General features: G+C 40.0%; 1 protein-coding gene across 5 annotated transcripts in view; it reads right to left on the bottom strand.

Moving 5' to 3' along the window:
• The window catches only part of usp47 (ubiquitin specific peptidase 47), a 60,527-nt gene that overhangs the window by 26,294 nt on the left and 18,157 nt on the right, over positions 1 to 16,076 (bottom strand). For all 5 annotated transcript variants that reach the window (XM_034190634.1, XM_034190624.1, XM_034190643.1 and 2 more), the window contains exons 2-7: positions 14,945 to 15,139; positions 8,926 to 9,042; positions 8,616 to 8,769; positions 8,388 to 8,484; positions 8,136 to 8,281; positions 7,949 to 8,028 (exon numbers count right to left, since the gene is read on the bottom strand). In XM_034190634.1, the coding sequence (XP_034046525.1) occupies positions 7,949 to 8,028; positions 8,136 to 8,281; positions 8,388 to 8,484; positions 8,616 to 8,769; positions 8,926 to 9,042; positions 14,945 to 15,139 (789 nt within the window). The remainder of the gene's footprint in view (positions 1 to 7,948; positions 8,029 to 8,135; positions 8,282 to 8,387; positions 8,485 to 8,615; positions 8,770 to 8,925; positions 9,043 to 14,944; positions 15,140 to 16,076) is intronic.

The following is a 16,076-nucleotide window of genomic DNA, read 5'->3' as shown; positions in this document are numbered from 1 at the left end:
CCCTTTAACAGCACATAATGTATGGCTTGCTTAATAAAATATAAGTTTCTTGTACTTGTCATACTGTGTGAGACTGTTAAGTAACATGTTCTAATAAATTTTTAAAAAATAAATAAAATACAAGTTTCCAAAAACAGATGGCACAGGTAAGTGGAATGGTAGCTATGTGAGAAGTTGAAATAACATGATGTGATATACGTACAGTACATGACGTAAACAAGTGAGATAATCATGCTCTCTTACATAATGAGCATAAAAAAAAACAAAAAAAAAAAACTACACATTCAAGTGAAGGGATGCGTGAAAGTGTGCCAATTTACTGACAGACAGCAAATAATCCAAAACTTTGCAAATAATGTCTCTGTAAAACACAGGTGAAGGATTTCGGGCTCTTAAACTTCTGCCGTTACAAATATTAAAAGAGTCAAGAAATCTGGTCAAATACCTGTTCATAAAGCACAAGCATGCAAACCACTCCTGAGCTCTCAGGCATTAGTAGGTGAAATATGTGTGTGTGTCTCTGTCTGTCTGTCTGTCTGTCTATAATGGATATGACTCAGGAAGACTCAGTAAACCTTTGTCAGTGTTCACTGTAGCATTGACAGACGTCACACACGTAGACGTGACACACATGACTGTGTGATGAGGATTTGGGACAGGGGTGCTCTAACGTTGCATCTCATCAAGCCAAAAATAATACACCCAAAAAGGCTACACACAACATTAGATTCCATAGATTCCATTATAGAATACGCTATAGCGTAAATCCAATATGGCTGAAGTTTGGGGGCAGGGACACTGGGATAAATTTTAGATCATTTGGATGTTGACAAATGCAGCCTGTGTACTACTTAAAACTGAATTGTGGAAAGTCTTGCATAAGATGATGACATATGAATTCTGTCAACTGCTTTATCTCGAAACCTTCCCTGAATTCCAGACCCAACTATTGTTCCCAATTACAGATAGTTTTTTGATTGGATGATTGTCCACTGAAAGAACAAGATTATACATCCACGATACAAGAGCTTTCTTATGGGGCATACTGTAAGTTCAAAGAGGTCCTCCCAAAGATGTTTAGGGGCTGAGAGGGGAACTCCAGAAAAATAGATGTACATGTCTAATTTGAATAAATAAATAAATAAATAAGATGAGGGCAAGCCATATAAGGAAGACATATCAGTAAAATTAAGGAAGGTATTATCCTTAAAAAGTTCATGGAAACTTTTAACGCCCTTCTTACCCCATAGATGAAATGCAGTGTCTAAGAAGGAGAGAGGAAAGGAGGTAATTCTTACATAATGGGCCAAGAATAGAAGCAGAGATATATTTGAAGTGAAGTTGAATTGATACCATATTTTCAGAGAGGCAAGTACAACAGGATAATCTGTGTACCGAGACAGGGACACAAGGACGGATGAAAATAATAAGGCAGGGAGAGAGGCTGACAAACATGACTGAGCTTCTAATTGACCCCAAGTTGTATGAGGATCTTTTAACCAGTAAACATATTTTTGAATGTTAGCTGCTCAGTAATAAAACATCAAATTAGCTAAAGACAGTTCTCCACTGAGCTGACATTTTTGTAAGAATGATTTATGTACTCTCTCATCATATAAATGAGGAAATCGTTTGATCGATAGATTTAAAGAAAGGTTTGGGGTAAGAACAAAGGAATACAGTAAAATAGGTGTAAAAACTTGGGTAAACATCAATTTTAATTATATTAATCCTACCTAAAAGAGATACTGGTAAATTCGCCTTTTTTGAAAAGTTGACCTTAAATTGGACAATAAAGGCATTTGACTCAGAATCAGGCTCTGTGGGCACCTGCAGCCCACAGAGCCTGATATGAACCATACAATTATAGGTCATTTTAGGCAATTTTAGGCTATTCATACAATGTAGGCTTAACATGCAAATTGTATGTTAAGCCTACATCCAGAAAGAGCGCCAAAATTTTGGAGTACTACCATTATAGATGGTAAATAGCTAGTTGGATTTGTGACATATAAAAGTCAACCATCTGCATACAGAGCAACCCTATATTCTGTACTCCCACCAGTCACACCCCGGAATAAGGAAGAGATTCTGACACTTACTGACAGTGGCTCTATTGCTAAAGCAAAAAGTAAAGGAGGGCACAACCTTGATGTGAACCGCGTGAGAGTAAAATACTCGGATTTTACATTATTAGTACAGACAAAGCTAGGGGGAGAAGTATACAAGACATAAATCCAAGAAATAAATTTATTGCCAAAACCAAATTTCTTCAGGACTGCAAAAAGGTACTCCCATTCCACTCTATCAAATGCTTTTTCTGCATCCAATGAAATTACCATTTCAGGAAGATTACTATGGTGTTTGGAGTATGTATATTAAAAAAGGAATACCTTCCTTTGATAAAAACCAGTCTTCATTTGATATAATAGAAGGGAGGATTCTGTCTATACGGGACGTTAACAGTTTGGTCAAAATTTTCACATCCACACTGAGGAAGCTAATAGGTCTATAAGAAGCACATCAAGTCAATCTATGTCAATACTTTAAATAGTTATTGGTGCATATCTCAAACGGCACCATTTGCACATTTTGAGCATCTTGTGCTGAACCCTGATGCATCTTTCTTGGAAAATTATACAGGAACTTCGAGCAGCACAACAGAACACCATATTCTGACCAGCTAATAAACAAATGGTTTCTTGGAAAGAGAGTAAACTATTTTATTTAGCTTTTCCAATTTTACTCAAGGCCATCACAGGAGATGTGGTAGGTGCTAAAATGGCCTGCCCACAGCCCTGATTTGTTGTTGTTTTGAGAATGTGTGGCACATTATAAAGTGCAAAATACAATGACACAGAATTTAGCTAAAGACCTGTACAAAGTATAAATATAAAAGGTTTTTTTTTTCATTAGCTCTCAGGGGTAGAATTTTCTGTACAGCTGAGTGCAAACATACAGACTGCGTAATCACTGCCATTTAGTGTTGCACACATCACGCATGCAACACTAAATGGCAGCGATTACTCAGAGTTGTCATGTAAGAAGAAAGGCCTGTTTTACTTGATGTGGCACTCCTGTCAGATTTCAACAACAAAACTGTTACTCTTCTTCACAGGAAATAAAACCATATTTAAATCTAAATGGAGAAATCACTGTTGAGCAGCAGCAAATTGCAACATCACAGAGAAGTAGCTGCTAGTTTTGATTGCCCTCTATCTCTTCGTGAAAAAAGGAAGATCACTTCTGCCAACAGCCAGGAGGCAGAAAACAGCGTTACACCACAGAAAACTTTATGTTGGATCATCTCTGTTAAGAAATCTGTATTCACATACGTTGTGTCCCTATGTGTTGGTAGAAGCTTATGTTTACAAAGTCAAATTTGCCACCAGAAAAAAAAAAGCAATTTCCTTTAGTGCCACTCTTCAGCAACAGTATCTCATCACCTCAGTAACTATCAGTTGTTACAATAATGCTTCTTTCACATGGTGCACAACAGACAGTAAACCTGACTTTTTTTTTTTTTTTAACTGCAAGGGAAAAAATAAATAAGAATGCGCCACCACTGGCGGACACTTCACACACATTTTCTACTTTCCATTGCTACAAGGACAAACAAGATGATTAAATCATCCTCACCAATACCAGAAGATGGACAGTGAGAGATTCATTAGATCAGTGCAGAAACATCTGGTTTTACAGTAAAACTTGCATAAACCGTCATCGTATAAATCAATTATTCACAGTCACCAGACAAAAGCAAAAGTTCCAACGCTTTTGTATTGTTTTCTATGTAATAAACAACGTATATAATGGATTTTCACTCACATCGGACAAAAGGTCTTGTCCAATCGTAATGTATTTCCATTAAAAACCCCTCGCATGCACCGGACAGAGCAGTCTGAAGGTGCCCAGTAACATAGGTATGAAATGAAGATAGCACTGACCAATTCGAGGATAGTAGGTACCGTATTTCCGTGATTAAAAGACCGACATTTATTTTTTCAAACTGTGCTCAGACCTAAAGAAGGCAGCACTTTATTAAAATCTGGTGATTATTAACAAAATGCTGCTTGTTGCTACATTTTGTAATATAGTGTAAAGTTTCATACATATCCCTGGGTGTGGCGAACCAAAGACCTTTAGATCACAGCCCCTCTGCAGGGCTGCAAACCAGCACACCTACTAAATCAGAGACTGCAAAGGGCTCAGTCACTTTTCTGGTTTCACTCCTTCCTCTCCTGTCATATTTTAAAAGTTTTTGCGGTGCGTACACCGATTTCAATTTCAATCATGGATCAAATACTTCTGGCAGAAAATATGACCAACTTTACAACACTGAGTAAGGAAAAAGATGCTCAAATGACCCCCAATTCATGGAGCAAATTGTACATACCGTACTGTTGATTTGGAGGTTGATGATTGTATAAAGAAGCTCATTGAGGGACTCGTGCAAATTGCATAAAGACGCATTTGAGCTATAAAAGATTAACATGCACGACGCCATCATTGCCACAAAGTTACATAAGCATAAATCAGGCTTTAGGATTTTGAGATACCACTCCGCAGGGGACTTAGAAAAAGAGTGACTCATCTAAATGTAACCTTTTTAATGCATATAATGTCCAGTGCTTATTTAGGGCAGGCTTTTATTTTGTTTTGTTTTTTCCCAGGTGAAGTTTTGACCTGGTCATTAAATGAGGCAGGTCCCGAATCAGGATTCCCCGTAGATCATTCGGCGCCACCTGACTGTAACTAATCCATTACATACATATAACTGATTTTGTCCGTTTTATACATACAGTAGTGTTCAGAATAATAGTAGTGCTATGTGACTATAAAGATTAATCCAGGCCTTGAGTATATTTCTTATTGTTACATGGGAAACAAGGTACCAGTAGATTCTTACAAATCCAACAAGACCAAGCATTCATGATATGTACACTCTTAAGGCTATGAAATTGGGCTATTAGTAAAAAAAAAAAAAAAAGTAGAAAAGGGGGTGTTCACAATAATAGTAGCATCTGCTGTTGACGCTACAAACTCAAAACTATTATGTTCAAACTGCTTTTTAAGCAATCCTGTGAATCACTAAACTAGTATTTACTTGTATAACCACAGTTTTTCATGATTTCTTAACATCTGCAAGGCATTAATTTTGTTGGTTTGGAACCAAGATGTTGCTCGTTTACTAGTGTGCTTGGGGTCATTGTCTTGTTGAAACACCCATTTCAAGGGCATGTCCTCTTCAAGTATTTGACATATCCAAACTGATCCATGATACCTGGTATGCGATATATAGGCCCAACACCATAGTAGGAGAAACATGCCCATATCATGATGCTTGCACCACCATGCTTCACTGTCTTCACTGTGAACTGTGGCTTGAATTCAGAGTTTGGGGGTCGTCTCACAAACTGTCTGCGGCCCTTGGACCCAAAAAGAGCAATTTTACTCTCATCAGTCCACAAAATATTCCTCCATTTCTCTTTAGGCCAGTTGATGTGTTCTTTGGCAAATTGTAACCTCTTCTGCACGTCTTTATTTAACAGAGGGACTTTGCGGGGGATTCTTGCAAATAAATTAGCTTCACACAGGCGTCTTCTAACTGTCACAGCACTTACAGGTAACTCCAGACTGTCTCTGATCATCCTGGAGCTGATCAATAGATGAGCCTTTGCCATTCTGGTTATTCTTCTATCCATTTTGATGGTTGTTTTCTGTTTTCTTCCACGCGTCTCTGTTTTTTTGTCCATTTTAAAGCACTGAAGATCATTGTAGCCTATAATTTTTTGCACCTGCGTATAAGTTTTCCCCTCTCCAATTAACTTTTTAATCAAACTACGCTGTTCTTCTGAACAATGTCTTGAACGTCCCATTTTCCTCAGGCTTTCAAAGAGAAAAGCATGTTCAACAGGTGCTGGCTTCATCTTTACATAGGGGACACCTGATTCACACCTGTTTGTTCCACAAAACTGATGAACTTACTGACTGAATGCCACACTACTATTATTGCGAACACCCCCTTTTCTATTTTTTTTTTAACTAATAGCCCAATTTCATAGCCTTAAGAGTGTACATATCATGAATGCTTGGTCTTGTTGGATTTGTCAGAATCTACTGAATCTACTGGTACCTTGTTTCCCATAACAGATTTCGATTGTAACAGACAAAATTCGCTGGTCCACCTGAAATCATTATATGCAAGTTTTACTGCATATCAAATAAACAATGACTTGTGTGACGCTGCTGTTTGTCTTTCTCCTGCCCCTAGTTTCTGTTCAGTGTCACCATAGCCTCACCACTACAGCTCTGCATAGGGATCTGGCATACGGTTTATGCCGCATGCCCTTTCTGACGTGACTCTAGTTTCACCTGGAGAAACACACATTCAAACATAAATCAGGACCTATCCTGCTTCTCTTCTAAGATCTGATGGGATCAGTCTCGTGTGACATTACATACTGAAATGAAGCTGCAACATCAGAAAAAGTAAATTTAAACATCACTTAGCTCCTTTTAATATAACATGGAGAACACTGTTGCATTTGTAGATCAAGTACAATTATGATCCATCCAAATAATGTAAAATGACTGAGTCTGCCAACCACATCCATCATCTGCTACTGCAGGTGACAATAATTCAGTGATAACATCTAATGTGACTATTTTTCTATTACCAGCATGTGAACATAAATTAGTTGTCATGCTCATCATCAGCCCATCTGTCTCTCACTCACTTTCTGCATATTTGCCAGAAAACAGGTTGACTGATCTACTTCAAGTTTTAAGGACATGTTTGGGCCAGATTAACATTACAGCCTAGAAACTGTCAGCTTCTGTTGTACATTCTGCTGTATTTATGTTGCACAGGCCAACCTCAAGAACTGTATTGAGTTTGAGGTCAGATGGTCAAAGGACAAAGTAAAACTTTTTTATACCCCAAAATGACAAGCTCTTCCTGAGAAAAACAACACCACATTCATCAGTGCCATTGTTTGATATATAAAAAAATACGTACACTGTTTGGACCAGCACTAATATAAATTAATTTGTGTTTAGTTATACTAGTGAGCCGGTAAAATGTGTTATCTTTTAAAAAGCCTACAAAACACACTTGGAGTGAAGCATCAAGGTAACGCCCCAGCTGAAAATTCTTTTGGATGTCCCAATCTACACAATGAAAAGAATCTTTTCAGCCGGGTAGGAATAGAAAAAGAATCTAGGCCCGAGCTGCACATCACTCAGAATTTATTTACTACAGTGGAATAACATAGGCTGTTTGCTGAAGAGAGAAGAGAAATAGCTGCCTTTTTGATTTGATAGTTAGCAGAATTTTCAGACTGCATCAATCAATCAATCAATTTTTTTTTTTATATAGCGCCAAATCACAACAAACAGTTGCCCCAAGGCGCTTTATATTGTAAGGCAAGGCCATACAATAATTATGTAAAACCCCAACGGTCAAAACGACCCCCTGTGAGCAAGCACTTGGCTACAGTTGGAAGGAAAAACTCCCTTTTAACAGGAAGAAACCTCCAGCAGAACCAGGCTCAGGGAGGGGCAGTCTTCTGCTGGGACTGGTTGGGGCTGAGGGAGAGAACCAGGAAAAAGACATGCTGTGGAGGGGAGCAGAGATCGATCACTAATGATTAAATGCAGAGTGGTGCATACAGAGCAAAAAGAGAAAGAAACAGTGCATCATGGGAACCCCCCAGCAGTCTAAGTCTATAGCAGCATAACTAAGGGATGGTTCAGGGTCACCTGATCCAGCCCTAACTATAAGCTTTAGCAAAAAGGAAAGTTTTAAGCCTAATCTTAAAAGTAGAGAGGGTGTCTGTCTCCCTGATCTGAATTGGGAGCTGGTTCCACAGGAGAGGAGCCTGAAAGCTGTATCAGTAACCTTTTACTGGGTAGAAGTGTCCCAAAAAAGCTTTAGTTCTCCTACCTGCTCCGTTTGCTTCCACTTTTGCTCCAAGGCATCAAACATGACTCTGCACAACTCCTGGACATCATGCTGCTGCCAAGCTAAAAATTACATGCAAAAAAAGATAATTATGGGGAGACACAAGGTTCCCTTTGTCTCTTACACACAAAAGTCATGTAAGTCTTGTCACAGGAGTTTCAGTGCTCACCCTCACTGCTGTCCCAACCAAAGCTCCGCGTAACATCGGTCGTCTCTATCGCTCGTTTTTTACTGGTCTGCAGCAGAACAAATAGCCTTTGCAGCTGATGGGGAATGCTGGTAACTGGGTCTTCCTCTGACTCCTCAAACTCCCAGCTAAAGTTACATAGAGGAAAAAAGAAGGGGAGAAAAAAAATTATTAGAATCTGTTACATCACTATGGAAATGGCATAAAAAGCACTTCATAAACAGAGGTCCTTACTTATACAGCGCATTTCTGAACTCTGGGGTCATGAAGAGTGTTTGTAGAAGGCTATTCAAATAGCAGGTCATGGCCTGGTTGACCAAACCCACATAACCTACAGCAAGGACAATATGCAAAAACATTAGGGTTTAAACACACACACACACACACACACACACACACACACACACACACACACACACACACACACACACACACACACACACACACACACACAATCCTAACCTGTCTCAGATTTGTTGAGGATGGATGAATAGGAGTAAGTTGAGCTGCTGTAGTCACCACTTGCGCCTACAGTGCCATCTCTTGGTAGGGGTCCAATAAACCGCTCCTGGGTACTGTCATCTAGACCACTGCTGTCTGCTGTACCAGACTCATCCTACAAACAAAAACACAGAAAGGAACATACCGATTAAATTCTGTTTTCAAAACTGTAACAAAAGCCATTAAGGCAGCTACATAAAAACATTACCAACTTCATTTAAGAGTTATTTAGAGAATTGGGATCTGGTTTGGTGAATCAAATAAAACTCACTGATGCAATCTGAGGCTGCTCTCCATCTTTGTCTGTAATCTGGAGAAAATTTTTCTTTCCCCCAGGTTCAAAGCCTGAATTGGAGAGGGACATCTCACTGCTGTGGTCCAGTGGTGCCTAGGAAGAGGCATGATTAAGAGTAGAGGAAAGAAGACAGAGTTTGTTAATGACTAGCTCAAAGCGAAAATGAACAGAAAGGAAAATTTAGCATCTGCTTCAACACAGGTCTGTGATCATACACTGGATGGCAATCAACCACCTAAGCAGACTTGAATTTGTTGCGATAGCCTGCCAAGCACACTGAAGAGTATCAGTGATTTCATTTTTATGAAATTCTGTTTTGATGCACTGAAGGAAATAGGCTGGAACCAAACACGAGACAAAGCAACACAACAGAAGACAGACTTTCTTCTGGTCAAACAGACGCCATGAAAGCAACATATCTTAATTAACTGATCTACTCAGTTAACAGGCACAGCAATGGAGCTTTAGCTGGGACAGTCACATGATTAGTCTGGCCTCTCATAAGAAAAGTGAATAGTATTCACACAAATTTACACAACAAAGAACAAGCTCACATATACAGTACATCCTGAGAGTATTCACAGCGCTGCTCTTTTTCCACATTTTGCAATGTTGCAGCCTTATTCCCTCAAAAATTCTACACACAATACCTCATAATGACAATGTGAAAAAAGTTTTTTTTTGTTGTTGTTTTGCAAAATTAGCATAAATAAATAAGAAACCACATGTACATAAGTATTAACAGCTTTTGCCATGAAGCTTAAAATTGAGCTCAGGTGCATCCTGTTTCCACTGATTATAGGGCCATTCCATTTGAAATCACCAGACCTTCCAGCTTGATGGTCTCAGAAGTACTTAGTTCTTTGATATTTTGTAGTCTGTGGTAGAAGATAATAGCAGTTGGTTTTAGCTCAATATCTCTCTCCGTTCAGATTTTATGGGGGTTTGAAAAAGGGGGCGTGTCAGTGTTAACCATCTATGGCCCGTTTGTGAGCATTTTCAACTGCTTTTATTTCAAAATTTAAACAAGATATTATGTCCATTGTTTCAGAAGATGTTTATAATGTCTCAAATTCTTTGTAGAAAATACCCAAAGCATCATTAACCCCTTGTGGACTGTGCTGTTGCCAAACAAAAAGTGAAATTTGATCGACGTGGTCAGAAAATGAGCCATTTTAGGGGTGTATTTTCTTACACTTCTAAAACAATGTAGGTTTTGGAGTTTCTCTTGCCTATAGAACACATAAAAGGCTATCCAAAAATGCACAGAGAACACAAATACTAATCTTGAATTATGAGCAAAATTAACCCCTTACCGCCCAACTTGGTGGGCGGGGCCCTTTTTGGCCCATTATTTGACCATGTGGGTACCCTTAGATTTCCAAAATGAAGGTGTCATTTGAAAGCTCTTGAGTACTACAAAATAAAACCAAAGCAAACATGGAACAAACATCCCTTCATAGAAAACAATGGCATGCTTTTTAAGAAAGAACATGTTTCAGCAGATCCCTGTGATGTACAGCCAATGTACACAAAATGTACACTGATGTTACATTAAATTACACATGTAGGAGTTTGTGAGTCCACAAGGGGTTAATGATGCTTTGAGTATTTTCTGCAAAGTATTTGAGACATAATAAACATATTCTGAAATAATGAACATGAAATCTTGTTTAAATTTCTAAATAAAAGTAGTTGAAAATGCTCACAAACGGGCCATAGATGGTTAACGCTGACACACCCCCTTTTTCAAACCCCCATAAAATCTGAACGGAGAGAGATATTGAGCTAAAACCAACTGCTATTATCTTCTACTACCCCAGACTACAGAATATCAAAGAACTAATTAATTCTGAGACTATCAAGCTGGGAGATCCCTCAATTTTGGGTGATTTCAAATGGAATGACCCTATAATTGAGATGTTTCTACACCTTAATTGAAGTCAATCTGGGGTAAAGTCAGTTGATTGGACATGATTTGGAAAGGCACATACATGTATACATATAAGGTCCCACAGTTGACAGTGCATGCCAGAGCGCAAACCAAGCATGAATTCAAAGGAATTGTCTGTAGACCTCTGAGACAGGATTGTCTTGAGGCACAAATCTGCGGAAGGTACAGAAACATTTCTACTGCTTTGAAGGTCCCAATGAGCACATCTGTAAATGGAACAAGTTCAGATCCACCAGGACTCTTCCTAGAGCTGGCCACCCGTCTAAACTGAGTGATCAAGGAGAAGAGCCTTAGTCAGGGAGGTGAATCTGATGGTCAGTCTGCCTGAGCTTCAGCATTCCTCTGTGGAGAGAGAAGAAGCTTCCAGAAGGACAACTATCTCTGCAGCAATCCACCAATCAGGCCTGTATGGTAGAGTGGTCAGACAGAAGCCAACACATGGCAGCACACCTGGAGTTTGCCAAAAGGCACCTGAAGGACTCTCAGACCTTAAGAAACAAACTTTTCTGGTCTGATGAGAAAATGATTGAACTCTTTGGCGTGAAAGCCAGGCATCATGTTTGGAGTTAACCAGGCACCATCCCTACAGTGAAGCATGGTTGTGGCAGCATCATGTTGTGGGATGTTTTTCAGTGGCAGGAACTGGAAGACTAAACAGGATTGAGGGAAAGATGAATGCAGCAATGCACAGAGACATCCTGGATGAAAACCTGCTCCAGAGAGCTCTTGACCTCAGACTGAGGCGACAGTTTATCTTTCAGCAGACCAATGACCCCAAGCACACAGCCAAGATATCAAAGGAGTGGCATCAGGACAACTGTGAATGTCGCATGTGCATAAGTATTGACATCCTTTGCTCAATACTTTGTTGATGCACCTTTAACAGCATCTACACCCTGACGTCGTCTTGAATTTGACGCCAAAAGCTTGGCGCACCTACCTTTGGGCAGTTTTGCCCATTCCTCTTTGCAGAACCTCTCAAGTCAATCAGGTTGGATGGGGAGTGTTGTGCATCGTTATTTACAGATCTCTTCAAAGATCTTCAATCAAATTCAGGTCAGAGTTGTCCTGAAGCCACTCCTTTGATATCTTGGCTGTGTACTTAGGGCCATTTCTGTACATTGCTACATTCAACTTTCCCCCATCCTGATTGGTCTTCCAGTTCCTGCTGCTGAAAAACATCCACAAAGCATGATGCTTTCACCACCGTGCTTCACTGTAGGGATGGTGCATGGTATCCTCAAAACACAAGGCCTGCCATTCACACCAAAGTGTTCAATCTTTGTCTCATCAGACCAGAGAATTTTGCTCCTCATAGTCAGAGTCCTTCAGGTGCCTTTTAGCAAACTCCAGGCAGGTTGTCATGTGCCTGCTACTAAAGAGAGGCTTCTGTCTGGTCACGCTACCATATCGGCCTGATTGGTGGATTGCTGCAGAGATGGATGTCCTTCTGGAAGGTTCTTCTCTCTGAACAGAGGAATGCTGGAGTTCTGACAGAGTGACCATTGGGTTCTTGGTCATCTCCCTGACTAAGGCCCTTCTCCCCCGATTGCTCAGTTTAGATGGGTGGCCAGCTTTGGGAAGAGTCCTTGTGGATACAGACTTCTTCCATTTACAGTGGGATAAAAAAAAAGTATTTAGTCAGCCCCTGATTGTGCAAGTTCTCCTACTTAGAAAGATGACAGAGACCTGTAATTTTCAACATAGGTACACTTCAATTATGAGAGACAAAATAAGAAAAAAAAAATCCAGGATATCACATTGTAGGCTTTTTAAAGAATTTATTTTTAATTCATGGTGGAAAATAAGTATTTGGTCACCCACAAACAAGCAAGATTTCTGGCTCTCACAGAACTGTAACGTCTTCTTTAAGAAGCTCTTCTGTGCTCCACCTGTTACCTATATTCATGGCATCTGTTGGAACTCGTCTGTATAAAAAAAACACCTATCCACAGCCTCAAACAGTCAGACTCCAAACTCAACCATGGCCAAGACCAAAGAGCTAACACCAGGAAGAAAACTGTAGATGTGTACCAGGCTGGGAAGAGGAATCTACAATAGTCAAGCAGATTGGTGTGAATAAATCAATTGTGAGCAACTGTAAGAAAATGGAAGACATACAAGACCATTAATAATCTCCCTCAATCTGGGGCTCCATGTAAGATGTCATCCTGTGGGGTCCAGATGATCATGAAAACGGTGAACAAAAATCCCAGAACTACACGGAGGGACCTGATGAATGACCTGCAGAGAGCTGGGACCAAAGTAACAAAGGCTACACACTACGCAGAGAGCAACTCAAATCCTGCAGTGCCAGGCGTGCCCCCTCCTTCAGCCAGTACATGTCCAGGCCCGTTTGAAGTTTGCCAGAGAGCAAATGGATGATCCAGAAGAGGATTGGGAGAATAGCATGTGGTCAGATGAAACCAAAACAGAACTTTTTAGTAAAAACTCAACTAGTCATGTTTGGAGGAAGACGAATGCTGAGTTGCATCCCAAGAACACCATATCTACTGTGAAGCATGGGGGTGGAAACATCATGCTTTGGGGCTGTTTTTCTGCAAAGGGGACAGGACGACTGATCCATGTTAAGGGAAGAATGAACGTGGCCATGTATCGTAAGATTTTAAGCCAAAACCTCCTTCCATCGGTGAAAGCACTGAAGATGCAACCTGGCTGGGTCTTCCAGCATGACAATGATCCCAAACAGACCGCTCAGGCAACAACGGAGTGTCTCCGTAAAAAGCGTGTCAAGGTCCTGGAGTGGCCAAGCCAGTCGCCAGACCTCAAACCCATAGAAAATTTGTGGAGGGAGTTGAAAGTCTGTGTTGCCCAGGGACAGCCCCAAAACATCACTGTTCTATAGGAGATCTGCACGGAGGAATGGGCCAAAATACCAGCTACAGTGTGTGCAAACCTGGTGAAGACTTACAGGAAACATTTGACATTTGTCATTGCCAACAAAGATTATGTTATAAAGTATTGAGCTGAACTTTTGTTGTTGAAATACTTATTTTCCACTATAATTTACAAATAAATTCTTTAAAAATCCTACAATGTGACTTCCTGGATTTTTTTCTCATTTTGTCTCTCACAATTGAAGTGTACCTATGTTGAAAATTACAGACCTCTCTCATCTTTCTAAGTCGGAGAACTTGCACAATCAGGGACTGGCTAAATACTTTTTTACCCCACTGTACAGATGACGGAGGCCACTATGCTCATTGGGACCTTCAAAGCAGCAGAAATGTTTCAGTACCCTTCCCCAGATGTGTGTTGTCAACAGACAATATCTTTGACTTCATGCTTGGTTTGTGCTCTGATATACACTGTGGGACCTTATATGTAGTCAGGTGTGTGCCTTTCTAAATAACGTCCAACCAACTCAATGTACCCCAGGTGGACTCCAATTAAGCTGTAGAAACATCTCAAGGATGATCCGTGCAAACAGGATGCACCCAAGTTCAATTTTGAGCTTCATGGCATAGATGCAGAGTACAATTCGAATTTCCATATTGGTCAAGGCCCGTTAACAATGACCACCACCAGTGTCGTTGCCCAACAGAGTGCTGATGTAAATTGGGCTACTGCTGGGCAAAGAAGAAGAGGAAAACTAGAGGAGTGGAAGTGAGAGTTGGGACTTTGAATTTTGGTAGTATGACTGGTAAAGAGAGATGGAGAGGAGAAAGTGAGACATACTGTGTGTGCAAGAGACCAAGTGGAAGGGAAGTAAAACCAGAAAGATGGGCAGTGGGTTCAAGTTGTTACATCATGGTGAGGATAAGAAGAGAAATGGCTTGTGAGTCATTTTAAAGGAAGAGTATGTTTAGAGTGTGTTGGAGGTTAAGCGAGTGTCTGACAGGGTGATGAGTGTGAAGTTGTTTCAGAAATGGTCTACTAGGATCCAACTCTTAATTCTAAGGCAAAATTCTTCAAATTTCATTACTAGAGCGCAGGTGAGATCCAACATTTAAGAGTCAAGAGCTCCACAGATTGTATAAAACCAAAACTAAAATAGCATAGGTGAATTAATTTGCTTACCATGTCAGATGTATTTCCCCATGCAAGGTCAAATGTGCCAATCACATATCGTGCTTTATGGGCAACATCATCATAAAGCTTGGAGAGAGTAGTTGAAGCAGGTAGGTTAAGAGTCAACCTCTGATTGACTGTCTTTGCACTGGTGGTGTCCTGGATTATGCACAGCACTCTGGGCTCCTCAGCTGCATTTTGTGTCTGGAAAATAAAAAAATTGAATGATGTATTGGCTACAATTTCTGATTCATTTCCTTGAAGCCCATAGTATAACACACTACAGTATATACCAAATGGGGAAAAATGCATTGAAATTAACATTTGTATATATACGTACATACACACAACATATGTAACAAATATATGCAATATATTCAACAAATGCCATCATCATAAAGCACAAATGCATGCAGGTTATGACAGAGAAAATTATAATATCTGCCGATAATTTTCATGTCTGATGTGTCTGCAAGTAGTGTAATGTGGTCAGTGTAGTGTAAGTAGGTCAGTATGGACCACTCCCCCACGGATTGAAACAAATGTGAACTGTGGATTCACTGCAAAGTTTACTGAAGTGTGATTTTATGTCATGCTGAATTGTTTTTAAAGCGATAACTGCTTCAATTTGTATGCAGTCACTGTAAAAGCAGTGTGAGAGGAGGTTAAAGTAGCTGTGCATGCACATCGTGCAGTCACAAATGCAGCCTGTTAAAAATAGTTTGCGCTTCAATTGCTGCAAGCTTCGCACACTGTGGGTTCCAAATTAAAGGAATTGAGAACAAAGTGTCCGCTGTCTCTTCTCTGTGTAGCAGTGAGCCCACTGAAGTGGCGCACTAGAAGCGCGTGCACAGCTGAGCTGGCTGAAAGCCCACAGCTCTAGAAAATAATGGGTATTACTGATTATCTGAGTGTCTGCATGGTCAGACCACTGACCTGAATGAATTTGGATCAGAGTGTATGTTTCATGAATTTACCCTGAAAAGGTTAGAAAACAGTTATTACTAAAAAAAAAAAAAAAAAAAAATCTAAGACATTTTCATTCAGGGTGGCAAGAGGATTTCATTTATTCAAATGCCAAGTCCATAAATGGTAAATGGACTGCATTTATGTAGCGCTTTTCCATCTGCATCAGATGCTC

This window comes from Thalassophryne amazonica, chromosome 2, assembly GCF_902500255.1.
Source record: "Thalassophryne amazonica chromosome 2, fThaAma1.1, whole genome shotgun sequence".
NCBI lineage: Eukaryota > Metazoa > Chordata > Actinopteri > Batrachoidiformes > Batrachoididae > Thalassophryne > Thalassophryne amazonica.
This window is presented reverse-complemented; position numbering and strand designations above follow the sequence as displayed.